The 21,898-nt window shown below is 43.7% G+C and overlaps 1 protein-coding gene across 7 annotated transcripts in view; it reads right to left on the reverse strand.

Annotated features, from left to right (window-relative positions):
• NECAB2 (N-terminal EF-hand calcium binding protein 2) overlaps positions 1–21,898 on the reverse strand; it is a 355,015-nt gene that overhangs the window by 17,414 nt on the left and 315,703 nt on the right. For all 7 annotated transcript variants that reach the window (XM_039503542.1, XM_039503545.1, XM_039503544.1 and 4 more), the window contains one exon: positions 5,363–5,419. In XM_039503542.1, the coding sequence (XP_039359476.1) occupies positions 5,363–5,419 (57 nt within the window). The remainder of the gene's footprint in view (positions 1–5,362; positions 5,420–21,898) is intronic.

Genomic DNA, 21,898 nt, shown 5'->3' on the forward strand with positions numbered 1-21,898 from the left:
GCTGGCTGGTGTGGCACCTTCGCCTCCATATTGCCACGAAACCACTGCCACAGTGCTCAGAAGGAGCGCTGTGCTACGGTTCATTCAGCAACGGGACAGACTGACTCGGTGTCACGTCGATTATCTTATCCTGCCTTTCCTTGTGGCTCTGCCCCAGGACTGCTCCCTTCTCTCCTAAGCAGCTCAGTGTAATTGTTTCCCATTTACAACCCCAATGCAACACTTCATAATGTTCTATCAGCAAGGCCAGGGGTCCAAAGCCTGGCAGGCGTCACCACAGCAACGTTACCAGCTCATAGCAAAGATACATCAACATCCGATTGTTTGCAGTGCATTCGTTTCCTTGAAATGCCACTCCAGTTTCCAGTTAGACAGCCGCAGGCCGCCTCTAGGTCTGAGCGCTCATTTACGAGAGCATCTCTGTTTCAGGGAATTTAACGTTCACTCTAATTGCTGTAACAGTCCGCACTTGCCCTCAAGGTAATAAGGGCTTGTCTTCAAGGAGAAGCTATTTTGGAATAAGGTAAGGTGTGAATTTAAAATGCTTACAGCTATTCTGGAATAATGCCCTACACGGATGCTCATTCAGGAATAAGAGGATCCACGCAGGGAGCTATTCTGCAATAGCTATTCCAATCAATTTTCTGGGGGAGACAAGCCCCAGGTCCCTATTATCATTTGTATTTCAATGCTGCAGGAGCCCCAGTCGTGGACCAAGATACCACTGTGCTAGGTGCTGTACAAATACTGAACAAAAAGTTAGTCCTGGCCCCAAAAGCTCTGCTGTAATACAAATATGAAATAAGGGTAAAATCTGGGTTGGGATTTCAAGTGTGGAGCTAACAAAGAGAGCTGTCACTTTGATTTAATATTTATTCCCTTAGAAATCTGAATCTGGATGAGAAACTAAACATATCACAAAAAAAGAAAGTTAATCTCTGTGCCTTCCTGATTCCTAGCTATGTAACGCTGAGATGGACGGTGCATTCGAAATGTCTAAGATAGAGTCTGCTTTTTAAAATCCTGGCTAAGATACCAAGTACAATAAATCTGTTCTGTCGGCTTATGAGATCCCAAGCAACAGCTTAAGAGAGGCAGTTTCCACTTCATTTTTCTGTTTTAATTAAAATAACTGTGATCAATGCACCTTCCTACTTACATCAAACTCCTCTGACAATAGAAAAATGACTGCAAGAGCCTCCAGGGAAAGAAGAAAGGCCTATTCAAATCCATAAGAAGGACTGCCAACCATTAAGGGATAATTGGATTGTAGGCTCCACTTGTAATTATGAGCAAAGAAAGATATGGAGAAAAATCATCTTCAATGTCATTTTTCTGTGCACGGGGGTGTAAACCATTAGCAGCAGTGTCATTCATACCCTGGACACAGGCAGGAGTCATTTCAAAGGAGAAGGGCTTGTTCGAGTCCATTTCAATGTGGAATGACATGCTGCACTGCTAACCCAATGGAGTGAAATCTTTAGAAGACATGCAAGCTTTGTAAAAGACCACAGAAACTACCAGCCTGCTTCAGATCAGTGGTGGTTCTATTCAGTATCATGTCTCTAGTGCTAGAGATTCAATGCTTCAGAGGAAGGGGATAGAAACTTCATACTAGACAAATATGGAAAAATCTATTCAAAGGGAAGATTCTTCCTAACACCCTTCACTCAGAACCTAGAAGCAGGAAGGTTTACAGCCCTTCCACCTTTAAAACAAAATACATTCAGATCCTATCTAATGTAACTGTGGATGTTCTCATTAGCCATATAAACATCCAAACCTTTCTTGAATCCCAACAAACTCTTGGCCTCAATTATGTCAAATGCCAATGAGTTCCGCATGCTACATCTGCACAAAGTTAAAGAAAAAAAATCATATATATATTGTTGGTCTGTGTTCTTTGGAGGAAAGCATAGGTTTCCAGATAGCTGTTTGATACACCAGCACTCCTTAGAAATTGCCCCAGATAACCCAAATGCAGTACACCACATGAGCTATTTTCCTGGTCTTTCTCCAGGGTGATAAGCATACTCCTATCACAAAGCACTGTGTGTTATATCAGGACCCCACCGTTTCTAACATTTTTAACAAGTCCCTGCGCTCAGCGCTCTGACTTAACAAGGACAATGAATCAGTATTTGAGGAACGCTTCGCCGCTGTTGCAGGTTGATTAGAGTTCTGACACCCGTAATAAATAGAGGATAAGGACAGATGATCCCAGACTTTCAGGCTGTTTTTCCCTAAAGCAAACGTGAAACGTGCCCAGTTCATGAAGAGTCTCCATTTGTATTCCTTTGTCCTTTAGAGTCCAACCATGCCAAGCCCTGAAGTGGTGGGCGTGTGATGCACAGGATGAATGCCCTGCCCTTCATTAGGCAGGATGTCGCGGTGAGGGCACATGAAGACAACAATTGCTCCAACTCCGACAAGCAAGAAAAAAGCCAATATTTAAACTGTGACTCTTTAGACTGGGTGCCGAGCTGCTGATTAGACTGCATTGGTATGTGCTTGTCCATGATGTGCTCTGTCCATTTCTCCAGCACTGTGATAATGGGCTACATAAAATGTCATAGGGCTCTGTTCTCACCATAAGCATAACTTCTCATTATCTTGGATTTTCACTTCATTTTGAAGAGGTGCCATGAGGGGAATCCCTGTTTGCTGGCTGTCCTCAGGTGCCTCTGCTAAAGGAGGACTTGCCAGTGTGAAAGGTAAGGTGGGAAGGGCACAGGAAAAGTTCATGCAGTCTATCCTATTCTACAGAGGTTCTTACATCGCTCTCATCTCCACAGTATCTGCCTCCAGTTTCCATGAAATTTGGAGGGAGAGGAGATGACTCCTCCCCTAGCCACAGGGAGCCAGACTGCTCTGGGAGAAGGCTGACCGATCCCTACCCATGCAGTAATGGGGAGATCTTGGTGGACGTATGGTGGATTTTGGTGCCTGCTGGCAACCAAATGGCTGTTCACAGCCCCAAGGGACCATTCCTGGAACTGGGAATGGCTGGAATGCAGAGGCTCTCCAGCCACAATCTTTTAACCACAACCCTGGGGGGCTGTGGATTTTGTAATATCTTCCTGGTGTGAGTTCCTCCCCCCAACATCCCCCTGCCAAGCTCTCTCTCAGCACCACATAGACCCCCTAACTTTCACACTTTTGCCAGTGTGAAAAAGTCTCTCTCGAGTAACATCATAAACCCCCAGTCGTGAACTGCAGATCTCGCTAAGCCTTGGGAGTCTTCCAGCATCACTGGAAGCTTCTAGCAAGGCCCCTGCTCTGCTTTTGAGTATTAACTAGAAATGGATCCAAACCACAAAGCTTGGATCTGAACCCAAATTCCAAAGTCTGGCTTCGTTTTGGTTCAAGCCCCTCTTAGTTACTAGTAAGTAAATCTATTCTGCTTATTTTCACCACACTCCTCAGCCAGAATGAAGCAGACTGCAGCATTTTTATCACCTGCACGTTTTGAAACAAAGACAAGTGTTTTGCAATGTACGATCTAGCAGAGCTGAGCAAATAGTGCAAAACATTTTATGGGAATTTTTGTTCACATTTTAAAATAAAGTTCCTTACAGCCATGTTCACAACCTCTTTTGGTTAATTTTCTGCAAACAAATATTATTAGACATATTGTGTTAGTGCCTAGAGGTCCCAAATGAGATCTGCATGCCACTATATTGGGTCCTCTACAAACACACAGTAAGAGACAGCCTCTGCCCTGAAGTCCTGACCCTCCAAGCTGTTCTGGCACATATGGGCTTGGGAAACAAATGTCAGAGATGCCTGTATGAGTATTTATGAAAACAGAGCTCTATATTTCTGTTTGCAAATGATTGTGCTCAGAATGCTTGCATGATCATCCATTCACAAAATAAACACAATGGCAAGTGAAGTACGTGTCCAGTCATGACTAAGCAGCACATCTAATATTTTGAATGTTGAGAAATTGTGAGGAACCCCTCAAATGAAAAAAAAAATGCAAGGAGCTATTTACCAATGGCATTCAAACAACTAATAAATAGGAGAATCTACAACCTACTCACAGATGGTCAATAAGCCGAAAAATAAGTGACATTCAAATCATTTATTTGCTCGCACAACTACTGTTGATGTTGGTATCAATGCACAAAAACACCACAGTAGTGACAAGTATACAGAAAAACAAACCCACAGCATCTAGCCATGAGGTGTATTTATTCTCCCGGCTGAGTTCCCTTTCTAAAGACAAAGTCTCCTTCTGCATACTCTCTAGGGCCCATTCTTTCATGGCACAAGCTGAATGGCAGCAGTTTCTGATAACAAGGTTTTGACAGTGGCAGAATTGGTTAGCCTCCTACCTTAGCACACAAAACAACTTGAGACAAAAAAGCCATATTTTTCAATGTGCTGTACTGTATATTCTGTACTGATAGACTTTCATTCATCTGCTGCTGCAGACACAGAAAAGGTGCACATCTAGATTTGTTTTGCAAATAGAAAACTCTTAGTGTCATGCAGTTGACTATGGCAAAAGAGGTCAATGAAGCTCTTCGGGATGCAAATGTTTAATTGTCATTTCCCAATTCAATCGCCAAATCATTTCAGGAATTCTAAATAATCCATTTTTTTCCATGGGAGGATCCATTTGCTTAAATTCACATATAGAAACAGCACTGCTGATTCAAGGCAGTATTAATGAGCAATTTCATTTGATACAGTTACTCACTCTGTTGATTTCCAGAAAAGGTTAATGTTTGCTTCTCTGAGAAATCCTGAACATAAAGAGAAGTGGGAATCACTCTTCACAACTCGTAGGTATGGAGTTGTTGGAAAAGAAAGCTCTGCCCATTTACAGCTAACTCAGGGGTTCTCAATTGGGCGTTGTGACCCCTCAGGAGGTCACGAGGTTATTTCATGGTGGGTTGCGAGCTGTCAGCCTCCACCCCAAACCCCACTTTGCCGCCAGCATTTAGAATGGTGTTAAATATATTAAAAAGTGTTTTTAATGAATGGGGGGAGGGTCACACTCAGAGGCTTGCTGTGTGAAAGGGGTCACCAGTATAAAAGTTTGAGAACCACTGAGCTAACGGAAAGTTTTCATGGGAAGAAAAACAGATAACGGGTGGTATTTCTGAGCCAACGCTTCGTCATGCTGAAGCGTGACATCACATGACACAGTAACCACAGGAGTCCAAAAGAGGAGCCTTTCCTCTTGGTTTAAGTTGACCTTTAGAGCCACAGCTTTAGCAGGAAGAGGCTGAGTGTGACATGCCAAACATGCTCATGCAGGCATTCATATTTGCATATTCAAACACATATTTGCATATGCAAACAGAGGCTTTCATATTTGCAGGGACAGATCCCATTTGTGCATACTCACTGTGCAAGCTGGGCTTTCGCTGTCTGACAGCCTCTGGTGCAGGTCAAACCAGAGAGTCTGAAAAAATGCAGAAAATACAAAAACCGTTATAATTGCCATAAACAAGTTAAAATGAACGGTAAAGGTCTCTGTCACGGTTGCAAGGTTAGCTGTCCTGTTCTGAGTGCACCCCTTCAGGTGTCTGACCTCAGTCCTTTCCCTCTCCTGGACTGGAATTGCACAGTTCTCCTACTCTGAGCCCAAGCCAGGGGCAACAGCACCCTGGCTATCAACCATGCTTACCCAGCCGGTCTGACTGGGTTCAGCATCTGCAGTCCTTCCCTGTGCTGTATACAGCCAAACAGCCTTCTTAGAAGTACTGTGCTTAGTCTCACAGTAACAACAGAGAACTTAGAGAAAAAAGGATTTAAAAACAACAGTCTACACACATGGCCTTCTAGCTGACAGTCCTAGCAGCCAGTGATGGTCACCTAGGCAGGGCCTCTGCTGGAGGAATCATTTTGGGGAAGTTTTATGACCTGTGCTGTACAGTACAGGAGGGCAGGCTAGAGGATCACAGTGGCTCCTTCTGGCCTTGGAATCTATGATTTTTTTGCATTTTTACAATGAAGATGGACAGATCTGGAGAGGAAAGTTCTCCATTTATTCACAGAAGAGGAGTGACACCGGTTGTGTCAGTGTTGACATGGGCTGGAGGCAGTGTGGGCTGATGGTTAGGACTCAAGAGACCTGTGTTTAATTCCCACCTCAGTCACTGGTTTACTGGGTGACCTTGGGAAAGCCACTTTTCCCTCTCTCAGTGCCTCAGTTTCCCCATCTGTAAAGTGGGGATAATGATACTGCCCTCCTTTGTAAAGTGCTTTGAGATTTACAGACAAAAAGCACTAGATAAGGCCCAGATATTATTATATTATTTTTAGCCTCTCCTATGATGTGGTCACTTGTCTACTAGAGAGTAGCTGCACACACTGCCACAATTCACTTGATAGGGACCAAACAGCTGACTTCCTAGTCACAACCAATATGGGTTAGATTTTTACCACCCAAGGCTCCATATCTCACTACCATCCAGTTGCACCATCAGAAGTAAACTTGCAGGCATACACTGTTCGCTCCCAATAACAAGCTGAACAAATTAGTTCAACTCATCTTAAAAGCCAAACGTATGCAATTATTTTATCACCTTAATACCATGAATACTAATGGAGTATTTAAAGCAGGAGTGTGAGCAATGGAACCCTCCTTGTGTCTTTTATCTATCACTTTCAACACCTAGCGCCGTTTAGCACTTTCAAAAACCATTTCCCCAGTGTGAGCCGTGGAAGTCATTTCCCCAGTGATCTGCACAAAAGGCAGAGTACATAGAGACACCGCACATAATGTTATCTGCCAGTGACAGCCATCCAGCTCTCTAAGCTTCTGAGTCTGAAAAATCCAGCGCCCAATCAGTTAGTTTGAGGCCAATCTCAGGGCTGCACGTTTGCAAGTTGCAAACAGATTCGGACATTAGAATTTTGTCTATTTTTTTTGTGGCGGGACCAGACTTCTGAGCACATCATTTGTCCTTCGAGGGCAGAAGAGAGAATTGCTATTCATTGCCTTATCGAGGAGAGGAGAAAATAAGACAGGAGTCAAGAGTGCCGGCCACACGTCAGCAGGGGAAGATAGTTAACATTGCTAGGCTTCTTGTGCTGTACTGCATTCAATAATGCAGCGCCTCATTCTCACCTTCAAGGCTCTGCACGAACTAACCACTGCCATCATCCCTTCTTTCATTTCTACCTCCTGCCCCATTCGTTGTGTATGCTCCTCCTTCCTTCCCTCACCCTCTGCTCCATAACTTCAGCCATCCTGCTTCTTGAGGCCTGGCCCTGCAACCCATATGCATTTGTTTAACTTTACTACTGTGCTTCCAACAGGACTACTTATGCCTGTGATTGGTGCCTAAGGCCCCTCTCTCGATATAAACTCACATAAAGCCTCCCCACTGCAACCTACTTCTTCCAGGAATTTTGAGCACCTCGCCCTCCTCACTAACAATCTCTGCACACCCTCCCTTGGCTAAACTGTTGCACTATGTCGTTTCTTGAGTCTGTTTGTCTACCGAGAGTGCATCAAGGCTGGCAACGTGTTCTCCTGCATCCCACACTGAGTTGCGGGGAATCTCCCCTTTCAGATGATATAAAACCTCCCATTTCTATCTCCAAAGGGTCAGGAGATCAAAGCCCTTAAAAGCGCATATGCAAGACTGGATATTCTCCCAATGTTGGATGTGGCCACTGTAAATGCAGGAGGGAAATGTCACATTCGGGAGACCCAAGGGACCGTTTCTATGGTAGGCTGATTTCAGACAAAATGGTGACTAAGACTTGAAACATTAGCAGTAGTTGCTGAGGGAGATGGCTCAATGGGCAGAGGGCAGGTGAGGACATGAAAGATGCATGATAAATACAATTTACCACCCAAATATAATCTCCACCTATGTGATGTATATATTGATATAGAACTAGGCAGGAATCCAATAACAACAGGTGTTTCTCACGCACTGCTGCCTTGTGCAATGTGTATCTTACACAACATTTGAATTAGGTCACCTTTACTATTCCCTCATCCCCCCCATGCACCCTATTCTGAACCCTGTATGAAAGCAACTGATCTTGTCTCTAAATGATCTCTCAGCTGCGTGCTTAACTGGTGTCCTGAATTACAGATTTCTCATATGAAAGAAAGTTAGGACCCTTCACGCGTCTATACAGTCTAAGATCAATAAGGAAGGAATCGACTTTTTCCCTTAACCTCTTTTATTAATGGCCTGTAGATATGGTGAGATTGGAAAATGCAGTTAGTGCTGTTTGCCAACAGAGAAATACGATGTATTACTGTATAATATCAACCAACATTACAAAATTAAAATCAGAGATACAGTATGTATTACAGCATCTGTGTGTACAGTAGTGGGTTAAGTTACCTCCAGATATATCAGGTACTGTGGGAACATGGGTATTGGGAAGTTAGGTGGATAAAACCCTATTCTCTTGCTAGGAGAACTACCAGGTCTTTAAAATCTCTGAAGCCAGAGTAATGCCTGCATAGAATTATCCCAGGCTGCAATGGGTTTTATATATCAGTGTGTGATTGGCATTTTTAATCCCGTCTTAGCACACTGAACAGAGATACTGAAGTCAGTAACGCAAGGAAGTTTCTTCACTGTGCAGACCTAATGGGGCTCTTATTGTATAACTCAAAATGTTGCTTGCTGAACAGCGAAGTTACCTTGAGCAGATTTTCAGGACGTTAATTTCTTATTTTACTGATCCAGCCATCGCTTGGGATGCCAGCCCCAGCTCAGAGCACCCCTTCTTTCCAGGCTGCCACATACAACCCGTTTGCCCCTGAAGTGCCCTTGCTTTGTTAACCAAACCAAGCAATCAACGAGGCAAACCTGGCACATACTGAATCAACAGAAGAGCAAGTGGTGTTTGTAAAGAAGCCTTTCATTTATTTCTCCTCTGGCCTTCAGTTGGTAAATGCTGTAATAGGTACATGAGGTGCTTTAAAAGAAGGGGTGTTTGAAGACTTCTGGGTCTGGAGGCTTATGTGGAAAGAGGCAGGCAGGCTTTAGGGGCATGATTGCAGCAAGTCAGCATCATTCTTCATCAATCCAGCCTTCAATTCATCACTTAACAAGCACTATCTTGGTGGTAGAATAAGAGAGAGAAAGATGCTGGGTGACTTTACATTTGGAAGGCTACTGTGTTTTAGTAAAGTTTGGTTTATAGACCAGCCACATTAAGGTTCCTATTTACACTGCTTTGCTGTGTCTGGAACAGAACAGAATCAGATTTTAGATATTCTATGCAATGAGCAAGGAAAGAAATCAGCTATTACAGACGGGTGAATGTACAAGGCTGCTAATTTGATATGATGCTCCGTGATAAGATGACCTGAGTCAGGTCTATAGTTTGCACACAGTTTTAACCCGGAGCAAAATCCTTAGCTTGCCTCAAGCCAGCCTCCATATTTGTACACGCTCATTTTGTGTGCACAAAACCTGCATTTGCACCTGCAAAGGTGCAAGGTGGATAGCAGTATGTGCAATGGCCTGATGTGTGCACATCATGCAGTATTGCAAGAACAAAGGTGGAGGATACATCTAAAAATACCGCCCTTTAGGTTGTCACTAGCTATCCTCAGAGCATTTACAAAGTTCCAGGTCAATGCAATGCAATTAAAATAAAATAAAACCCACCTAAAGTAGGTGCATTGGGAAAGACTGGCCCATGTGCGAGTACTCCATGCTATTTTCCATCTCCCTTTCATTAACACGTTAGGGAACTTTTCAAGACAGAAAACTGGGGTGAGGGAAAGGTAGAATCAGTTAAAGGAAAAATGCCTGGGTCCTACAGGTTCAAAGTGCTCTGTTCCACTACACAGCTCCAGCTCCAATCCTTAACTCCCCAGGATGGCAAGGAGCGGAATCATTGCAAGCTACAAGGACAAGTAAGTGCCTCGTTATAAGAGATAGCCTCAAGTCACAGAATTGGGCTTGAAACTGCCTCAGAGTTCAAGTGTTTGATGATCTGAGCTTTCAGGTCAGATTACTCCCTAGACAAACTAGCAACAACATAATTTTACTGTATATCAGACAGACACTTGTATGTGAAACACCAGCCACCCAACAAAAATCTAACTAAAACAAAGCCAACAGGAGAAACAAGATAGACTGGTAAACAAATACCAGCTTGAAACTGGGCTTCAATATCCCACCTCCCCAGCAACAGCACAAACAGCCCTGCAGACATAAAACCCAACAGGAAACTGACTTTTGCCCAATAGAAGACTGCCAGCAAGCCATGGTGTATATTAAAAGGGAAGGGCTTTTAGAAGAGAAAAGCCTGAATCCTGTATTATAGTTTCAGAGATTTTTAAGGCTAGATGGGAGCATTAGATCATCTAATCCAGGGGTCCCCAACGCAGTGCCCCAGGGCGCCAGGGCGCCCCGCCGGGGCACCTAAGTGCGCCCACGTACTGGCCAGCGGATGAGCATCCACCAAAATGCCGCCAAAATTCGGCGGCGACGCCTCTGGATGACGCTGCTTGTCAGCAGCATTTCGGCAGATGCTCGTCCACCGCCACGGTCCTCCGGGGCTTGTTGTCTGGTGCCCGCCAGACGAAAAAGGTTGGGGACTGCTGATCTAGTCTGATCTCCTGAATAGCACAGGCCAGAGATTTGTATCCAGTTACTTCTTTATTGAGCCAGCTAATTTGAATCTGACTAAATTATATTTTCCAGAAAAACATCCAGTCTTGATCTGAAGACTTCAAGGGATGAAGAATCCATCCTTTCCCTTGGCAGTTTGTTCCAATGATTAATCTTCTCAAGACTATACCTTGAGCTCACCAGCCAATTAAAGAGCATATAACTTCAGAGCTCGAGAGAAACCTGGGGCAGTCCTTCCAGACTGAGAGGAAATAGTGGCATCAAAATAAGGCCTTAAGAATGGACTGGAAAATAAGGGAAACAGGAAGAAGGAACAGGGGTTCTCTCCTTCAACACCTTCATTTCCCCAAGTTAAGGCATCAGAAATGTACAGAGTAAAAGACAACAAGAAACAGCACATCGAAATGCAGGCATTATATCACCAGTTCAGCCAGTTTCCCATGTTGCTTCCTGGTACATGAGGTAGGAGTCAGCCTTGCTCTTTTTGAATAAAAAAAGTGAATAAAAGTAATGGTAGAAAAACCAGCCCCAGGGCATTCAACAACTGCATTCTGTTGCCTTGACAACCAATTTTCTAAAAATATTGTCAAGATGAATATTACTTACAGAGCTGCCTTAAGTTGTTATGACAACGAAGGGGAATGATTAAATCCAGTATTGATATGAACACTTTCCCCCACCCATGTCTTTCTGCAGTCTCCATTACTCCAAGTGTGTACTGTAGATATCCAGTGGAAGCCCTGAGGATCCTGTCCTATATTCATTTAATTAGACTAATTTTGAGGTCCCCCACCCTCAACTATATGATCATTTTGTGGATCACTTCATAACCTGATCCTCATTTCAAACTACTTGATGGTACATCTCCCCATTCCAAGCTCCCATCTTCCCTATGACATATTCTATCTGTTCCAACAGTGCAGAGGCCACAACTGGATTGAGCTTCAACTCAGACTTAAGCTATAACTTTCTGATGTTTGAGTTTTTTATTTGATATCAATATTTAATGGTGTCCAAGCCCTAGATAACAATAACTCCGTACAGCCCTGCTGTGAATTCTGCTTACAGAATTTAGGATACAGCAAGTATGGTATACTTTTTTACTCAAGGAGCTGGAGCTAATAGAGGAGGCATCTGAGCCTCTAGCTATTATCTTTGGAAAATCATGGGAGACGGGAGAGATTCCAGAAGACTGGAAAAGGGCAAACATAGTGCCCATCTATAAAAAGGGAAATAAAAACAGTTTAACTTCTGTGCCAGGGAAGATAATGGAGCAAGTAATTAAGGAAATCATCTGCAAACACTTGGAAGGTGGTAAGGTGATAGGGAATAGCCAGCATGGATTTGTAAAGAACAAATCATGTCAAACCAATCTGATAGCTTTCTTTGATAGGCTAACGAGACTTGTGGATAAGGGAGAAGCGGTGGATGTGGTATACCTAGACTTTAGTAAGGCATTTTATATGGTCTTGCATGATATTCTTATCGATAAACTAGGCAAATACAATTTAGATGGGGCTACTATAAAGTGGGTGCATAACTGGCTGGATAACCATACTCAGAGAGTAGTTATTAATGGTTCCCAATCCTGCTGGAAAGGTATAACAAGTGGGGTTCCGCAGGGGGTCTGTTTTGGGACCGGCTCTGTTCAATATCTTCATCAACGACTTAGATACTGGCATAGAAAGTACACTTATTAAGTTTGCAGATGATACCAAACTGGGAGGGATTGCAACTGCTTTGGAGGACAGGGTCATAATTCAAAATGATCTGGACAAATTGGAGAAATGGTCTGAGGTAAACCGGATGAAGTTTTATAAAGACAAATGCAAAGTGCTCCACTTAGGAAGGAAAAATCAGTTTCACAAAATGGGAAAAGACTGTCTAGGAAGGAGTACGGCAGAAAGGGATCTAGGGGTTAGAGTGGACCACAAGCTAAATATGAGTCAACAGTGTGCTGCTGTTGCAAAAAAAAGCAAATGTGATTCTGGGATGCATTAACAGATGTGTTGTGAGCAAGACACGAGAAGTCATTCTTCCGCTCTACTCTGCGCTGGTTAGACCTCAACTGGAGTATTGTGTCCAGTTCTGGGCACCGCATTTCAAGAAAGATGTGGAGAAATTGGAGAGGGTCCAGAGAAAAGCAACAAGAATGATTAAAGGTCTTGAGAACATGACCTATGAGGGAAGACTGAAATAATTGGGTTTGTTTAATTTGAAAAAGAGAAGACTGAGAGGGGACATGATAGCAGTTTTCAGGTATCTAAAAGGGTGTCGTCAGGAGGAGGGAGAAAACTTGTTCATCTTAGCCTCTAATGATAGAACAAGAAGCAATGGGCTTAAACTGCATCAAGGGAGCTTTAGGTTGGACATTAGGAAAAACTTCCTAACTGTCAGGGTGGTTAAACACTGGAATAAATTGCCTAGGGAGGTTGTGGAATCTCCATCTCTGGAGATATTTAAGAGTAGGTTAGATAACTGTCTATCAGGGATGGTCTAGACAGTATTTAGTCCTGCCATGAGGGCAGGGGACTGGACTCGATGACCTCTCGAGGTCCCTTCCAGTCCTAGAATCTATGAATCTATGAATAACTGCCATGTCTGAATGGCAGGCCATGGGTGTTCACTGATATAGGAACATAGGTTTCTTTAAAATATTTCTGTTTTTTTAATGTATGCAGTGTTGTTGTAGCCATGTTGATCTCAGGGTATTAGAGAGACAAAGTGGGGGAGGTAGTATCTTTACCAGACCAACTTTAAAATTGGTCCAGTAAAAGATATTACTTCCCTGACCTTGTCTTTCTGCTTATGTAACTTTCTTTAAGCCACTGGGCTGGAAATAATCAGGATGAGGAATTCTACACACTTTTTGTTTTAATTTTTCATAACAAGCCATTGTGGCATTTTTAAAGCAGGGCCCAGGCGTCCCATGACTCATTCTATCTGTGATATATTATTAGATCTGGGACTGTTCTGCACTGGCATGTGCTGTTAAAATTCAAAGGGCATGGCAAGGACAGAAGATATCCAGCAGAACTAGAGGGAGTGAAGAGTTCCTAGTACACCCAAAGGAGATGTTCCTTTCTGCACTGTTTGTCCCAGAAGTTATACTGCAACAGAGATGCTAAGGACTGAATAGCCATTATAGACTGAACTACCTTCACCACGAGAGATGGTTTATTCAGGTCAAGGGGAAGCAGTTCAATGGGCCAGCAGGAGGAGAAGTTTGCATGGGCACTGCCTGGACTGCACCTTTTCAGAGGGCATGTCTACGCTACAAGTGCTACATCGGCACAGATGCAGCTATGACGCTGTAGCTCTGTAGCATAGACACTTCCCACATTAATGGACAGGGTTTTTCCATCAATCTAGTTAATTCACCTCTCTGAGAGGCAGTAACCAGGTGAACAGAAGAATTCTGCCATCGACCTAACTGCAATGTACACTGGGGGTTAGATCAACCTAACTACAGGACAGGACATTTTTCACAGCCCTGAATGACATAGCTAGATTGATTTAAATTTTAAGTGTAGACCAGGGAGGCAGGCTGGATATGTACTTTTTCCTCTAGAGGTCTGCCAGTCCTATCCAGCATACCCAATCACTGCATCCCTCAGACACTTCATTTACCAGGATCGCTGCTGGGAAATCAGTCACGTAGAAGATTCCCCATAACACACCTTCATGTAATATTGGTGATTGTTCTGGACATTTACTCAGGTGCTGGACCTAAGGGTTCTGGGGATGCTGCCGCAGCCCCTGGCTTGAAGTAGTAATAACAACCCAAATACAGGGTTACTGCCTTCAGCACCCCCACTATACAAACTGTTCCAGCACCACTGCACAGCAGGATTTCTGTAGTCAGCCCTGAGCCTTCCGTGTGTATCAGCCACACATGGTCTCCAGGTGGCCCCCACGACATTCCCCTCACAGGCTGAAAGTGCCAAGCTGGGACACAAATTTCCCTTGAAACCGGGCACTGGCAGTTTACATCTGAACAGCTTTAGAGGTAACGAGAAATCAACCCTCCCTTTTCTAGGAGGATGAAGAGTAAAAGAGAAGCTGTTGTGGGAGGCAGCACGTTTCCCAGCATTCCAACTGGCAGGTCACAATTCAGCTGTGGAAAGCTCCACCCCATTTCAGACTCCAGAGCAGTCAGCATCAGTCATAGGTCCTGGTTACTACTAGCACTGAGCCCCTAGTGTTTTGAGACTATTGAGCCCTCTCATCACTGCAGAAATCCTTCCTGCCAGGAGTCCCACATGGTAGCAATAATATTAACAGTTCAACAAGCCACCCCACCTCTTCCCCACCAATGGTGGCAATTTTTAATCACTCGCAACTCCTTGACTTAATCACGAATCAAAACAAGCTCTCACAGCAGTCAGGGGGTTGCACCACTTCGTTCTCTGAGAAGGAATCTCACTGGCACTGCCGTTGAGCTGTCATTAATATCTGTTTGTTTGCACTAATGAAAAGCCGCTCATGAAGAGACAGAGTTACAGGCTAAATAAAGAGAAAAGGATCTGCATACAATGGTACAAGTGTTAGTGGAGACTGAAGCTAGCAGGGAGAGAGAGCGTGTGTGTATCTAAGTCTTATGTCGTCCAATAAGTTAGATGGGGTGAAATTGGCCCTTTGCGCCAGTGTGCAGAGGGCCAATACAAGGTATATGAATCATTTTAAGTCCACCCAAGCCTATTTTGAAGGCATAGATGGTGCACAGCATTTCTGGCAGCCCTCTGTATAGGAGTGAATATCACCCATGGACAACAAATATGCAAAAGAAATACAGGGGTTCCAGAAGTGGAGGCTTTGGATCTCCAAACTTCATCTCCTCCACCCAATTTCCAAGGATATCAGAGATATGCCGACCAAGTCTGAGTCACGTGACTGCGCACCTTTGCAGATGGGTCATCATGAAATAGTTGGGGGAATCAAGGGGAACGGTACCCAGAATATGTGGCTTCTTCCCTCAGTCCTGCTCAGAGAGCAGGTGCTTTCTCGGTTACTGTTAGCTGTGTGCCATGCTGTCTCCTCCTCAGTGACGGACTGCCACCTGCAGCTGCAACCACATCAGGAACGATGTGTGTGTGTGAGAGAGAGAAGAGCTGGAGTGAAAATGCTTTGGGTGCTGCATACTGAAAGGGACATCACAAGGAAGTAAAACGTTGGAGGGAAAGGAAGAAGGAAGGGCATGTCTTCCTCATCCTGTCCATAATGGTTTTATTTCTGGTTTGACTGCAGGGCCCAGATCTGATGCATCCTTCCCTGAAGGGACCTTTTTTTTTCTTTTCATTTTTTCATTTTCAAACACAAGAATGTGGTACTACAATCTCTCTGCAGAGGCCTCCATCACTCTATTTTCCTACCCAGCTCAGCGAATAGCATGCAGGGGACTAGCTGTGAGGGGTAGAGGGTGGGAGGGGGTGAGGTATGTGTGTGTGGGTTCAGAATATGGCTTCCTCCAATTTATCTCTCTTGACCTCTGTTTAAGGATCACCTGCTATCTACCAAGGTTTCTCAGGTTACCTGCCCTGAAGTATTCATTCATCAAGAAATGCTACCTGGATCTCCTCTCTAAAAAGTTCAAAAGTCAGGATATAAAGGATGGATCATATCATCTATTTTCTTCACAGAATCACAGAAAATTAGGGTTGAAAGAGACCTCAGGAGATCATCTAGTCCAACCCCCTGCACAAAGCAGGACCAACCCCAACCTCTTCAGCTTGTCTAAAACACAACCTGAAGAGCTGTATATACCTACCTACCTACTGATCTGACAGAGCCCTGTCTCCCCAGGTCATGCTGCCCCAGTACAGATCAACAGATGTGCTTGAACCAAAGCAATCATCAATTGCCCTCTCTGTTCATTCCCTCTGAAGCATCTGGCACCAGCTACTGTCAGAAGCCAGGATATTGGGCTAGAAGGAGCACTAGTCTGAGCCAGTATGGGCACTCTTATGGTTTCATTCAAAATTTCTATTAAAATTGCAAGAACATTTTAGAAAATACAAACATTGGTGAGTTTTAAACTCTGCAAAAGAGAAACAACTTTCAAATTCCGTATTTGTTTGTGTGTGTGTGAAATCTCTTGCCCAGCCAACTGTAGCTATATTGAATTATGAGTTACACTGCAGCACTTTAGCGAGGCTGAAGCATTAATTTTCTTGTATTTTTAAGTAACTTCAAGGGAGCCTGGTGTGTGTGGATTGCTGCCCATTTTTAGCATTTATATACATTTAAATAAATAAATGTACCACAAAACTTTTTAAAATTGTGTGTGACCTACCGTACCCTCGACATGACTGATCTCTTGTTTACCCACATTAATGAATGAGTTTGCGATTGTTTGGAATTCTATTTACTGGTTTTTCTAAAAGCATTTTTTAGCGTATAAAGAGAAAAATAGAAACATCAGTAACAATTTGAAAAGAAAACTGAAGCAATTATTCTTTTCTATTGACCGTGTAAACACACGGTTATGAAGATGTGAAGGGAAAAAATAAAAACCCTGCTGAAAGAAAACCAGCAACAAGAAGAAATATGGAGAGCTGTCATCACTAATAGCAATCTCAATTGTTGCTCTCTATTTCGTGCAGCCATATACCACAGCGGTTCAGAAAAATAAATGTGTTCTTCCAAGGCAGACGTAGAACCATTTTCTAAAATACTAGGCAGGTATTTGGGGCCAGTTTTGATTTCTGAGGATTTATTTATACTTGCTGCATCTAATGGACACTGCGACCTTTTGGGCCAGATTCTGGACTCCTCTCCAGTCCCCTCCTCCCCTCCACGCACACACAAATTAAAATGGGCTATTTGCATAAATATTTTTAATTTTCTCATGAGGTCTCTTCACAAATGTAACAGGAATGGCAGAATGTCAGGGAAAATTGGACAAACTAGTGAAAGGAACCTTAAAGGGAGACCTGACAACTGAGGAAAAGCTAAACCCTCCTTGGGAACACAGTCCCTTTGAGAGACTCTCAAATATCAAACAAGCTAGGCTTGTGAAATTTACCAGTTCATAAGGAAAGCAGAGGCATGTTGCGATCTCAAAAGACATGCTGCTTTTTCTCTCCTCTTGAAAGCATCTTTTGTGTTTCTCATTTTCAAACACAAGGATGTGGTACTACAGTCCCTCTGCGGAGGCCTCCATCACTCTATTTTCCTACCCAGCTCAGCGAATAGCATGCAGGGGACTAGCTGTGGGGTTAGGTGGTGAGAGGGAGGTGAGGTATGTGTGTGTGGGTGTTAATTAGCCTCCTCCATTGGAAAAATGCAAATCAAAACTAAAGAGTTATTTATTTGTGGTTACGAAGCGCCAGGGCCGCTCAGAGGATTCTGGGGGCCTGAGGCAAAGCGGGGGAGCTGTGGCGCTTGTACTCACCTGGCAGCAGTCCGGGTCTTCGGCGGCATTTCGGCGGTGGGGGGCCCTTCAGTCACTCCGCATCTTCGGCAGCACTGAAGAGCCCCCCGCTGCTGAAATGCCACTGAAGACCTGGACCGCTGCTGGGCCAGGGCTCGTGGGGCATTTCAGCAGCAGGGGGCCCTTCAGTTGCTCCGTGTCTTCGGCAGCACTGAAGGCCCCCCCCCTGCCCCCGCCGAAGACCCGGACCGCTGCCCCACTTGCCCTCCCCCGCCAGGTGGCCTTGCGAAGCAGACATCCAGCATTCTGAGTTGAACTAGAACAGTGGCTCCCAATGGGCTAGAACAGTGGCTCCCAACATTTCACAAAATGTTACAGGGGGTTCTCAGGAAAAAAATCTCTAATGGTGGACAGAGCTGTCCCTAGGGACCCCAGGCAGCACAGGGCCAGCAGCCCGGAGTCCCTGGAGTTCCAAGAGCTAAGCAGATCAAAGCAAGCCTATCTATCACACTGAGGAGATTTCCACTTCAAGACTCCTTATAAGAAATGGAAAGGGAGGTGAATATTTTTTGCTGTTTTTAAAATTAAATAGGCAGCTAGTATTGTTTTTAAAATTATTATGAAGAACAAGTTTAAGCTTTGTTGTAACATGCGTTGTTTGCCTGGACTGCTCAAGATCTGAATGCTTGTGTAGGAGGAACTCTTTGAGCTGGCTTCTTAAATACTGAAATATTCATTTTTAGGAGGGGGTTTGGGAACCACTGGACTAGAAGAACCACAATGCAATTCAATAGGCTGAAGGACCACAATGGGATTTGCTCCCCGTACAAACTGCTACCTTCACAGCTTATTAGAACTACAGGAAAAGGGAAAAAAGCATTTTGGAGAATATCAGTCCCCACCAGCATTTCCATCACAACAATAAATCAGTGCTGCAATCAGCCCCTAATCATCTTTTTCCTACCCCAAGGAGAGCTGTGACAATAAATCCTGTACAATCATTAAAGGCCTTGTCCTCACTGCTAAGAAAGGTGTCTTTTACCTCAGGGTAACTTACATGCATGGAGCTATCCTGAGATAAAAACAGTGAAAACCAAGCACTTCAGTTTAACTGAGAGGTAAATAGAGTTAATGGTGATGAGTTACCTGGTGGTAAAACTGAAGTACCTTGTTTTTACCTCAGGACAGCTCACAAACATCAGTCACCCTGAGATAAAAAAAGCACCTTTGTTAGCAGTGAAGACAAGGCCTTTATCTGATCTCTGGCAGACCAAGGAAGGAAGAGAGTTCCAGAGCCAGAGAAACCCCAGAGAATGCCTTGCTATCAGTCCTCTGCCATTTATATATTCAGAAGGGGCTGATAGCTCACATGACATTTTAAAGTCTCATTTTTTTAGTTTTACAAAAAAAATTTTAAATGAGTGTTTGGTTATGGTTGAAAAAAACAACAAAGTTTTGAAAGAAATGAAAATTATCCATGAAAACTGCAACTGTTCCACCAAAATCTAGTCTGAGGCCACCAATGCATTCCAAAGAGGGCAGCAAGCTCTCAGATGGTAGCTAGTCACAAGAATCAGGGGCGGCGCCAGGCCCCAGCACGCCAAGGGGTGGCAAGCCACTGGGGAAGCTCTGCCGGTCACCGCGAGGGTGGCAGGCTGCCTTCAGCAGCTTGCCTGCGGGGGGTCCGCTGATCCTGCGGCTACGGCGGACCTCTCGCAGGTGTGCCTGCGGAGGGTCTGCTGGTCTCCACGCCTGCGGGAGGTCCGCCGAAGCCGCGGGACCAGCGGACCCTCCGCAGGCAAGCCGCTGAAGGCAGCTTGCCTGGCTTGCTTGGGGGGGCAAAATGCCTAGAGCCGCCCCTGACAAGAATTGGTTTGCATTCAGGGTCCCAATTACTTCCAGAAATCAGGACCATTTGCAAATGTGTGGCTTGTGCCACAAAGAAAAAAGCACACACAAAAAGGCAACCGATGGCTGTATTACAAGACACTATGGAAAGTATCAGGGGAATGGCGGAGACAATTCAGATGCTGTGGCAAAAGGTAAGCAAACAATTCTGAGCTTGCTCTGTAGAAGGAGGGATAGCTCAGTGGTTTGAGCATTAGACTGCTAAATCCAGGGTTGTGAGTTCAGTCCTTGAGGGGACCATTTAGGGATCTGGGGCAAAAATCTGTCTAGTGATTGGTCCTGCTTTGAGCAGGGGGTTGGACTAGATGACCTCCTAAGGTCCTTTCCAACCCTGACATTCTATGATATTGCTCCATCACTGTAGCTGGGATGAATGAGACTATGCTTGGAATAGATTTGACTACTTAGAAATGGAGAAAGAAAACTTTACAGAAACAAAGAGGATGCTTCAGTTAATAATTGGAAATGGAAGTAAATGTTTTAACTGCTTATGGGGGATGCAGAAGCTAGGTCTGTGGACCTCTCTTTTCTAGAGAAGCATAGTATTTGCATAGAGATTTCCAAAGTAGTTTAAACTTTTACTTATGCTTTAACTGCTATTATTTGCTTTTGCATTTAAACTGAGGTTGACATTTGCAGTACTTTTGCAGTATCAATCTACTGCTTTGGCAGATCTTTATCTGAGGCTTAACTTTTACTTTATCTAGTATTAGAGGAGGTTACTTTGGAAAGGGAGTATTTCCTCTATTCTCTTCTATTCCTTTGTCATGGAATGCGTCTGTTTACTGGGGTCTAAGACTATTTTAAGTTACTGTAAAATTATTACATTTTTATTAAATAAATACTTTCTGCAGTGACACTGTGTAAAGATGCAGTTTTACTTTTCAATCACTAGATGGAGTCAGAAAGCCTAAAACAAGGACTTTCTCTTTTAAAGTTATTGTTAAATATCATCTCACTTTACAGTTCTGTAGATATGTTTTATATGGGTTTTTTCAGTTTTCCTAGTTTTCTTGGGGCTGTAATGGGTGTATTCTGCCTATGACATTTTCAGCCATCTAGAGAAAGCCTGACATTGATTCACTGATGAATTCACTACAATCAACTATGCCATTAGACACGTCCTCAAGGCAATTTACACTTTGATTGGCTGGAATTCCAGTAGTTCCTTTTCTCCTCCCTCAAACTCATGTGATTTATCTCCCTTCTATCATAAGCAAAGTAACCCATCTATAAAGGGATAAGGATACTTCTGGTCAAAATTCTTCTAATTTTCATAAAGACCGACAGAAAAATTAAAAAAAATATCCAGAATTTTTTTCCATTTACTTTTTTCTTCTTTTCCTGTCACGCTTAGAGAATGATCAACATTTTAGTTTTAACCGGATGCTTTTGGAAACTTTTTTCAGTGGTTTTCAACCAGCACCAATACCCACCCTAGAGAGATCACTTCCCCTCCACATATGATGATGTTGCATTTGGGACCAACAGTGGTCTACCAAGTCTACTGTTTTTACCCATAGATTCCAGATTTCTTGCCTGTTCTCCCAGCCTATAAGGAAACTCAAGTAACATACTAGCTTTTCAGATGTGGGGCTCAGCCCTCAACATGAGGGGATCGTATCTGTAGTGGGAGTGTAATTTGACCATGTTAAGAAATATACCTGGCACCTTGATATTTGATCATCTTCCATCTCCCTGGCTTCTCTGAATTAACAGTATTCAAACTCAAGCCTCCTCACAAAACAGCTCTAAGCAAATATTTCTCTCTCTCTCGTTGTATTGTCTATTATTCTCATTTGATCTTTTTTCAATTTGGAAATCTGAAAGGAGAATTCCCTGGGGCTGCTTTGGAATTTTCCATATGGCTTCCCCCAAGGTCAGAGAGCAAACGCTTCTCAGCTCTTGGGTTTTTAATGTTTTCCTGAAATCCCAGCATGCTGAAAATGTCAATGTACTTTTGAACCAAAATGTAAGAAGATCTGGGAGGAGGCAAAGCTAGCACAGAAGATCTTTGAGAGCTAGCCAAGGTCTG

Source organism: Mauremys reevesii, linkage group 16, assembly GCF_016161935.1.
Source record: "Mauremys reevesii isolate NIE-2019 linkage group 16, ASM1616193v1, whole genome shotgun sequence".
In the NCBI taxonomy this organism is placed as follows: Eukaryota; Metazoa; Chordata; order Testudines; family Geoemydidae; genus Mauremys; species Mauremys reevesii.